This window comes from Cannabis sativa, chromosome 9 (genome assembly GCF_029168945.1).
Source record: "Cannabis sativa cultivar Pink pepper isolate KNU-18-1 chromosome 9, ASM2916894v1, whole genome shotgun sequence".
Taxonomy (NCBI): domain Eukaryota; kingdom Viridiplantae; phylum Streptophyta; class Magnoliopsida; order Rosales; family Cannabaceae; genus Cannabis; species Cannabis sativa.
In genome coordinates, this window is record NC_083609.1 from 16,210,960 (window position 1) to 16,220,181 (window position 9,222).

Below are 9,222 nucleotides of genomic sequence, written 5' to 3' on the forward strand. Positions count from 1 at the left end.
TATTAATAAATATTACCAACTGTTGTAACAGTTGGTAATATAACAGGAAAATAAGGTTTCAAAGGTTTTGATGCAAAATTGGAAGATCATACCAATCAAAGATCGATTCTATGGACTCCGGTACGCTTCCGCTAATTTATATTCTATTGTTTGATTCTCATTAGGGCTATATACAGATTTACAGTATTCTTAACATGTGGTATCAAGAGCATCCCTAAATTAGTTCTTGAAAATTTATAGTGACATTGATCTTCCATTAAATTATTGTTTTTGCATTTGGAATATTTAGTAAATTAAACTGTATATATATATATATATATATATATATATATTTCCTTACTTTGAAGTAATCGTTTAATTACTGTATAAATATATATATATGTGTGCCACCGGTCAGAATTTATTCTGCGATTGAAGTTTTTTTTTTTGATTTAACACATATATAAATATATAAGGTTCTTGATTCTGATAATAAATTTACCATATACAATTTTTTGGAATGTATACGAATGATTACAAGTTTCTAATCTGATAAATATACATATATATTTCTTTGTTTTATGAAGTCAGTGGCAGTGACGTGAACATATTAGATTATATATGTTCATATATATGTTTTATACAGATATATATTCTGGTTTTATTTTATTTTAAATACAAATAGCATATCGATTTGCTTCTGGAATTTTTATTGTTTAGTTTTGTTTTTTATTATTATTATTATTATTATTATATCTGAAATAATAATAATAATAATTCAGAAACAATTAAATTCAAATTTTGGTTTTAAAATTTATTAAGGATATCTAATATTTAATTAAATTAATTGAAACAAAATATTACCAAAGTGATCTCTTTTGTGTAGATTAATTTAATAAAAATATTATGATAAATGTGTGTATGTGATTCATAAATTTATTAACTAACCCAAAGGTGAGTTAATATATGGTTGAATTTCATGCATGTTTGTGGTGATAAATGTGTGACAATTATAAAGTATTTTGTGTGAATAATATGTTAGTCCAAAGATTGCATATTATTTGACATAATTTATTGTCAATGTTTGATTACTACAACAAGAGTACCGCTTACAATTAATATTACTGTCCAAAGACTTAATATTAATGTTGTGTTTGGTATCTTGAGATGGGATTAACCATTATTTGAATTTATTGTTTTATTTGGATTCTTATATGAGCATGTTATTTATGTAATTGTATTGTTCTTTTCAGCTGTTGCTAGTGTATCTGCTAACCTTAATTCGGTATCGGTCCTTAATGGTAATAACTTTAAGGACTGGAAGGAGAATATTTTTATTGTTCTTGGCTGCATGGATCTTGACCTTGCATTAAGGATGGATCGTCCTGCTTCTCTTACGGATACCAGTACCTCCGAGCAAAGGAGGATATATGAGAAGTGGGACCGTTCAAACCGCATGAGTCTTATGATCATTAAGCGCGGCATACCTGAGGCTTTTAGGGGTGCGGTGTCCGAGGAGGTCACCGATGCCACAACTTTCCTTGCTGAAATTGAGAAGCGCTTTGCGAAAAGCGATAAGGCGGAAACAAGTACTCTTTTAAAGAAACTTATTTCCATGAAGTTTAAGGGCAAGGAAAATATAAGGGAGTACATTATGGAAATGTCTCACCTTGCTTCAAAGTTGAAGGCACTAAAGCTTGAGCGTTCAGATGACTTGCTTGTGCATTTAGTGCTTATCTCTCTTCCTCCACAATTAAGTCAATTTAAGGTTAGTTACAACTGCCAAAGGGAGAAGTGGACTCTTAATGAGCTCATTTCATTTTGTGTTCAAGAGGAAGAAAGATTGAAGCAAGAGAAGACTGAAAGTGCTCATTTGGCAAGCACCTCTAAAGATAAGGGCAAGAAAAGAAAGAATGAGGTTGCTAAGGATAAAGGTCCTGCACATAAGAAACAAACTCAAGCCAATAATGATGATGCTTGTTTCTTTTGTAACATGAAAGGACACATGAAGAAGGAATGTGCTAAGTATATTGCATGGCGAGCAAAGAAAGGTACATTTCTTACTTTGGTCTGTTCTGAGGTAAATTTAGCTTCAGTACCAAGCAACACTTGGTGGTTAGATTCCGGTGCTACTACTAACATCAGTGTTTCTATGCAGGGTTGCCTGAGTTACCGAAAGCCAAATGATGCTGAAAGAAGCATTTATGTGGGAGATGGCAAGTCGGTAAATGTGGAAGCAATAGGGCATTTTAGGTTGTTATTAAGTACTGGTTACTATTTGGATTTGATAGATACTTTTGTTGTACCGTCATTTAGACGGAATTTGGTTTCTGTTTCTTGTTTGGACAAATTAGGTTATTGTTGTTCATTTGGAAACAATTGTTTTAGTTTATCTATTAATTCAAATACTGTTGGAACTGGTTCTCTTACGGTTTATGACAACTTATATTTGCTTGACACCGTTGCTTCTTATAATGAAACCTTGAATGTTGAATCACGTGGTACTAAGCGTAAAATGGATAATGAAAAATCAAGTTCCTTATGGCACAAACAGTTAGGTCACATCTCAAGAAATAGAGTTGAGCGACTTATGTCTGATGGAATTTCAGATTCAATTGCTTTTTCAGACTTTGATGTTTGCATTGAATGCATCAAAGGCAAACAGACCAAAACTAAGAAATTGGGTGCGAAAAGAGCTATAGATGTCTTAGAATTGATACATACAGATATTTGTGGGCCATTTCCTACACCTTCTTGGAATGGTCAACGATATTTTGTATCATTCTTAGATGATTACTCAAGATATGCGTACCTATTTGTACTTCATGAAAAGTCTCAAGTCTTGGATGTGTTCAAATCTTTTAAGGCTGAAGTTGAGAATCAACTTAGCAAAAGAATAAAGCAAGTCAGGTCTGACTGTGGTGGTGAGTACTATGGTAGATACGACGGATCAGGTGAACAACGTCCAGGACCTTTTGCCAGATATCTAGAGGAGTGTGGAATTGTCCCACAGTACACTATGCTAGGATCTCCTAGCATGAATGGTGTTGCTGAAAGATGAAACCGTACTCTTAAAGATATGGTAAGGAGTATGATCAGTCATTCAACCTTACCAGAATCACTCTGGGGAGAGGCACTTAAGACAGCAGCCTACATTTTGAATAGGGTACCAACTAAAGCAGCTGCAAAAACACCTTATGAGCCTTGGACAGGGCGAAGCCTAGTCTTAAGCACTTTCATGTTTGGGGATGTCCAGCTGAGGCTAGGCCTTATAGGCCAAATGAAAAGAAGCTGGAACCCAAAACTGTGAGCAGCTACTTTATTGGATATTCTGAACGATCTAGGGGTTTCAAGTTTTATGATCCCAAAGTAAAGAATATGTTTGAAACAGGAACTGCAAAGTTTTTTGAGGATATTGAGTTTGGGGGGAGAAATACGGTTAAAGACTTTGTTTTTGAGGAGGATTTAGAATCAACCACTTCTCTTGAAGATGAGTTGATTCCTATTCCAATAGTTGCTTTTGACAATATTCAGGATTCCATTCCTAATATTGATCAAGTTTTAGATCAAGAGCAACCAAACATAGTCAATCAAACCCCAGAGGTACAAACTCAACAACCTCAAGAACAAGTGCCTTTGCGACGATCCACTAGAGAAAGAAGAAATGCTATTAATCCAGATGAATTCATAGTGTATCTTCAAGAACATGAGGATGGCATTGGAATGATGGAAGATGATCCAATCAACTTTCATCAGGCCATGAAAAGTTCTAACTCTCAAAAGTGGAATGATGCCATGAATGAAGAGAATAAGACTATGCAAGACAATAAAGTTTGGGAAGTTGTCCCATTACCAGAACGTGTAAAACCAATTGGTTGTAAATGGATATTTAAAACTAAGAGGGATGAAAATGGTAATGTGGTGAGGTTTAAGGCACGTCTTGTAGCAAAAGGCTATACTCAGAAAGAAGGCATTGATTATAAAGAGACTTTCTCTCCGGTTTCATCGAAAGACTCTTTTAGAATAATAATGGCACTTGTTGCTCACTTTGATCCTGAGTTACATCAGATGGATGTTAAAACAGCGTTTCTCAATGGAGACATTGATGAGACAATTTATATGGAGCAACCAGAAAACTTTGTGGTTGGTGACCCAAAGAATATGGTTTGCAAATTAAAGAAATCCATCTATGGACTCAAGCAAGCTTCCCGTCAATGGTACCACAAATTTCATCAAGTGGTTCTCTTATTTGGTTTTGAGATGAATGATGTTGATGATTGTGTGTATCATAAGTTTAGTGGGAGTAAGTGTATATTTCTGGTTCTATATGTCGATGACATATTGCTTGCCACTAATGATATAGGCTTATTGCACGAAACCAAGAGATTTCTATTGAAGCATTTTGAGATGAAAGATCTTGGTGACGCCTCTTTTGTTTTAGGAATTCAAATACATCGAGACCGTTCTCGGGGTATTCTTGGATTATCACAAAAGAGCTATATCGATAAAGTACTCAAACGGTTTGGCATGCAAGATTATAGACCAGGTGATACCCCTGTCATTAAAGGAGACAAATTTTGTCTTAAACAATGCCCTAAAGGAAGCCTTGAAATTCAAGAAATGCAAAAGATTCCCTACGCTTCGGCTGTTGGGAGTCTAATGTATGCTCAAGTTTGTACGCGTCCGGATATAGCGTATATTGTTGGAGTGTTAGGCAGATACTTAAGCAATCCAGGAATTGATCACTGGAAAGCAGCCAAAAAGGTTATGAGATATTTGAAGAGAACAAGAGAGTACATGCTCACATATAGGAGGTCAGATCACTTTGAGATCATTGGATATTCTGACACCAACTTTGCGGGATGCCAAGATAGTAGGAGATCTACTTCGGGCTACATATATCTGTTAGGTGGTGGAGCTATATCATGGAGGAGTGCAAAACAAACACTCATAGCTTCATCCACCATGGCAGCAAAATTTGTTGCGTGTTATGAGGCATCCAACCATGGTATATGGCTGAGAAACTTTGTCACTGGGCTGCGCATTGTGGATGGAATTGAAAGACCACTTAAGTTGTATTGTGACAATAAGTCAGCTGTATTGTATTCCAACAACAATAGGAGCTTGACGAAGTCAAAACACATTGACATCAAGTTCCTTGTTGTAAAAGAAAGGGTACAAAGTGGACAGATTTGTATAGAACACTTAGGTACAAACTCCATGATTGCAGACCCCCTTACTAAGGGTTTGCCACCCAAGGTCTTTCATGAGCACACTGCTCGTATGGGTGTTTTAGATTATGAGGATATCTAGATTCAGTGGGAGTTTGTCTTTAGTGTGTTTTATTTGTTTTATGAAACATGTGTATTTGGATATTTTTCTGATCAGAAATTATGTTATTTAGTTTATTTCACTTTGTACATTTAAGCTAAAGTTTTGATCTCCATAAAGTAAAGTAGGACCAATTGAAAATTGACATGAATAGATCACCATGCATGTAATTTTCATACCACATTATCATGATTGATCTATGTCATTTGGCTATGTTGATATATGTGACCATTGATGAGTTTAGTTGTAATTGATACAACGAAAATCGCTTTGATCCTATGTTGATATAGTTAATGGACGAGATTACACATGCCTATGGTTATGATGACAAAGTTATGAGCTCAATAAGGTTAACACATTTATATGTATACATATGTGACCCAGTGGGAGATTGTTAGAAATAATTGGGGTCAGAATTGTATATATAAAATGTGTGTTGGGTCATCAAATAAATAAGTCAAATTTATGTGGTCTATTTTGGAATAAAGTTTATGACTTAAGGGCATGATTGTCATGATTTTAATATGTGGATACCAATTAGATAGTTTTTGATTTGATGAGGGGCCAAATTAGAAATTATTAATAAATATTACCAACTGTTGTAACAGTTGGTAATATAACAGGTATGGGTCCCCATTTTGCATCGTATCATTATTTTTTCAGAGTTCCTGAATCCCCATCATCAGGACAATAAGGTTTCAAAGGTTTTGATGCAAAATTGGAAGATCATACCAATCAAAGATCGATTCTATGGACTCCGGTACGCTTCCGCTAATCTATATTCTATTGTTTGATTCTCATGAATTAATTAGGACTATATACAGATTTACAGTATTCTTTACATTAGTTTCTTTCAATGTTGATGAAACTAGTTTATAAAGTTTGGATTCTTTTTAGATTATGATTTTTTATATTATTTTTTTTTTCAGGATGATGTTGATGAAATTGATTTTTTTTCTACTATTTTTAATGGAATAATTAGTTTTTAACAAAAAAAAAAAACAAATAGTAGTTTAAATAAAAAACAAGTTTAATTTTTGTAAAAAAAAATTGAAATATAAAAATACTTATTATATATATTAAGAGACAAAAATTAGTTTGAGAAAAAAAATTAAAAAAAAAAAAACAAAGAGAGACATAAAGAGAAATTAGAAAAAAAAAATGGAGAGAGATAAGAGAAAGAAAGAAAAAAAAAAGTAGCAACTGACTTAAAAATTGAAAAGAAAAAAGAGAGCCAAAATTGACTAAAAAATATATAAAAAAGACAAAAAAAAAATCTTTTTGAAGCTTCAATTAGTAAAATACAGTAAAAAAGAAAAAAAAATTTAGAAAAGTATAAAAGTAAAATGTTCTTGTCAAATTAAAAATGTAATGTTTGAAAAAAAATGTAGTATTTGGTGTAAATTTTCTAAATAGAAAGAAACCCTAAAATATAAATGTAAAATAAATTAAAAAAAATAAAACTAATTAAACTAAAAACAAAAACATAAAATATGGGATTGGATAATAAGTTTATAAAAATATGGCATATCAAATACCATAAAAAATCTTAAATGTGAAAAAATGACATAGAAGAGTGGCAAACCTATAAATGTCATATTTTTCTTTATGAAATCCCATATTTTATGTAATTTTCACTAAGATCATTTAGGAAAGTTTTAAGAAACACAATTTAGATAAGAACGATTATACACAAACTTTGTAGTTGTATCACTCTCTTTTATTTTTCATCTTTTAGAGAGTGAACATAAACTTAATGCTTAGTTTAAACTAATTTTCCTATTGGTGATATTATAGACGAACATATGTTGAAGTATTTTATATACTAAATGATTCTCTTGATTGTAAAATATACACATTTTAAATTTATTTAAGAGTTGAGATGTAAAATGGCCCTTAATTTGGTAACTAAGTTAGTAAATGTCCATTTTTTAAAAAAAATTAAGAAAATGGTCAAATTTAATAAATTAGCTAATAAAAATTATAAAAATAGATTTATCACATATTTTTTTTAAAAAATATATATAATAATAAAATTAAGTTACATAATTTTTTTTAGAATTGTATATTATTATATTGTAACAAAAATAAATAAATATATCAGATCATTTAAATATATACAGCAGTATTAGATATATCGTAGTACAGAAAATTAATATACCGCAGTAATAAAATTATATACCACAAAGAAATTATAACAATACTAAATTAATACTCAAAAAATATATATATCATGCTAACAAAATTATATATACCACCATTAAAATTTGAATACATACCAAAAAATTTATATATAATAAAATAGAAACTAAATATCATATTAAATAAATAATATATTATAGACAACAAAAATCATATACCATACAATAAAACGTATATACCTACAATAAAAAATAAAACCAAATAATATAATATTATTAAAAAAATTATATATATATATATCATATTAACAAAATTATATATCACCTTTATGTATACTAAAATAAAAACTAAACATGCATTATCTAAAATAAAATGATATACTATACAATAAAACTTATGTACCATATAACATAAAATATATACCTTACAATAAAAATATATATAATAATAACAACAAATAAAAATAAAAATATATAGGATGCTAATAAAATTATATATCATGTCAACAAAAGTACAATAGAAAATAAAACTTAAATATTATTTAAAAAAAATTATATACCGTATAACAAAAAATACATATACCATACACCAAAACATATGTACAAAAAAATAATAATAATAAATATATAGATTACTAATATATATATATACTAGGTAAAAGTTACGTGCCGAGCCACGTAAATGTTAGTTTTATTTAAGGTGTTAGGTAAAACATAGTTGTGTCTATAAATATGTACATTGTTATTAATAATTAAAAATATGTTAATCTTAATATATACACTCATATAATAGTTATTCTTACTGTGAATAAATAATTTGTGGTAAGTCATAACAATATATGACTTTAACATTTATTATTTGTTTATAGAAAATTCAAAGGAACAATATATTCGTTTTGTAAAATTTTAAAAAATAGCAAAAAAAAAAAAAAAGTATCATCTTAAAATAAAGAAAAAGAATTATTAAGTAAAGTCTTTTAATATAGAATAGCTTACGAAAAATAAAACAAAACATAATGGTATTATCAAATATAACCAATGAATAAAGAGGAATCAGAGTGGTATTATCAAATATAACTAATGAATAAAGAGGAATCAAAGTCGATCATGTCAATTATCAAATATAACCAAAAGACTAATCAAACATGAAATTTAATCATTATAATAATTTTACTGCTATTAAACCAGATTTGATATCTCTATGGAAATATTGATTTCTCTGTATTTAATAAAGATAAAAAAGATAAAAGAAAATAGGAAAAAAAAAAAAAAACAACCCAAATGGAGTACTCAACCACATTGATTGAAAAGCTGAGTGATCACCTTCTTATTTTCTTTGCCTTTACTTTCTTGCAAAGATAAGAGAAACCTAGAGAAAGAAAATGAAAGAGAAAATGTTAATTGCATAAAAGAATGTTAATTGCATAAAACACCAGCATAAAACACGAAGGCTCATTCGGCATTATTTCAAAATATTAGGAAAATTGATATTGGTAGTGTTAAAACAAATCCAGCCTAAAGAAAATTATATCTAAATCAATATCCGTATGAATGGAAGGATCAGATGAATGAAGTGTGAACGTAAAAAAGACCATCTTCCAAGAGCGATCAATACAATTTTTATTATTCAAAGGATACAAAGCCCACTTGGTGATAAAGATCAAAGAAATTGAAGAGAGAGTTTGATAGAACAAAAAAAAAAAAAGAAACTAATATAAGGGTCTTTGAGTAAGAATCGAATCATCGAGACACACAAAAAGAAGAAAAAGGA

General features: G+C 30.0%; 1 protein-coding gene across 1 annotated transcript; it reads left to right on the forward strand.

Annotated features, from left to right (window-relative positions):
* The first annotated feature begins 1,342 nt into the window (after positions 1-1,342).
* LOC115723454 (uncharacterized) lies at positions 1,343-2,524 on the forward strand. Its single transcript, XM_030652942.2, has 2 exons — positions 1,343-2,030; positions 2,138-2,524. Exons 1-2 carry the CDS (start codon positions 1,355-1,357, stop codon positions 2,164-2,166), a joined length of 705 nt encoding a protein of 234 aa, XP_030508802.2. The 5' UTR covers positions 1,343-1,354; the 3' UTR covers positions 2,167-2,524.
* The last annotated feature ends 6,698 nt before the right edge of the window (positions 2,525-9,222 follow it).

Coding starts and splice junctions, on each gene's coding strand:
- LOC115723454 (XM_030652942.2), top strand. CDS start 1,355: ATGGATCGTCCTGCTTCTCTTACGGATACCAGTACCTCCGAGCAAAGG. Junction 2,031..2,137: donor TGCATGGCGAGCAAAGAAAG/GTACATTTCTTA, acceptor GTTTCTATGCAG/GGTTGCCTGAGTTACCGAAA.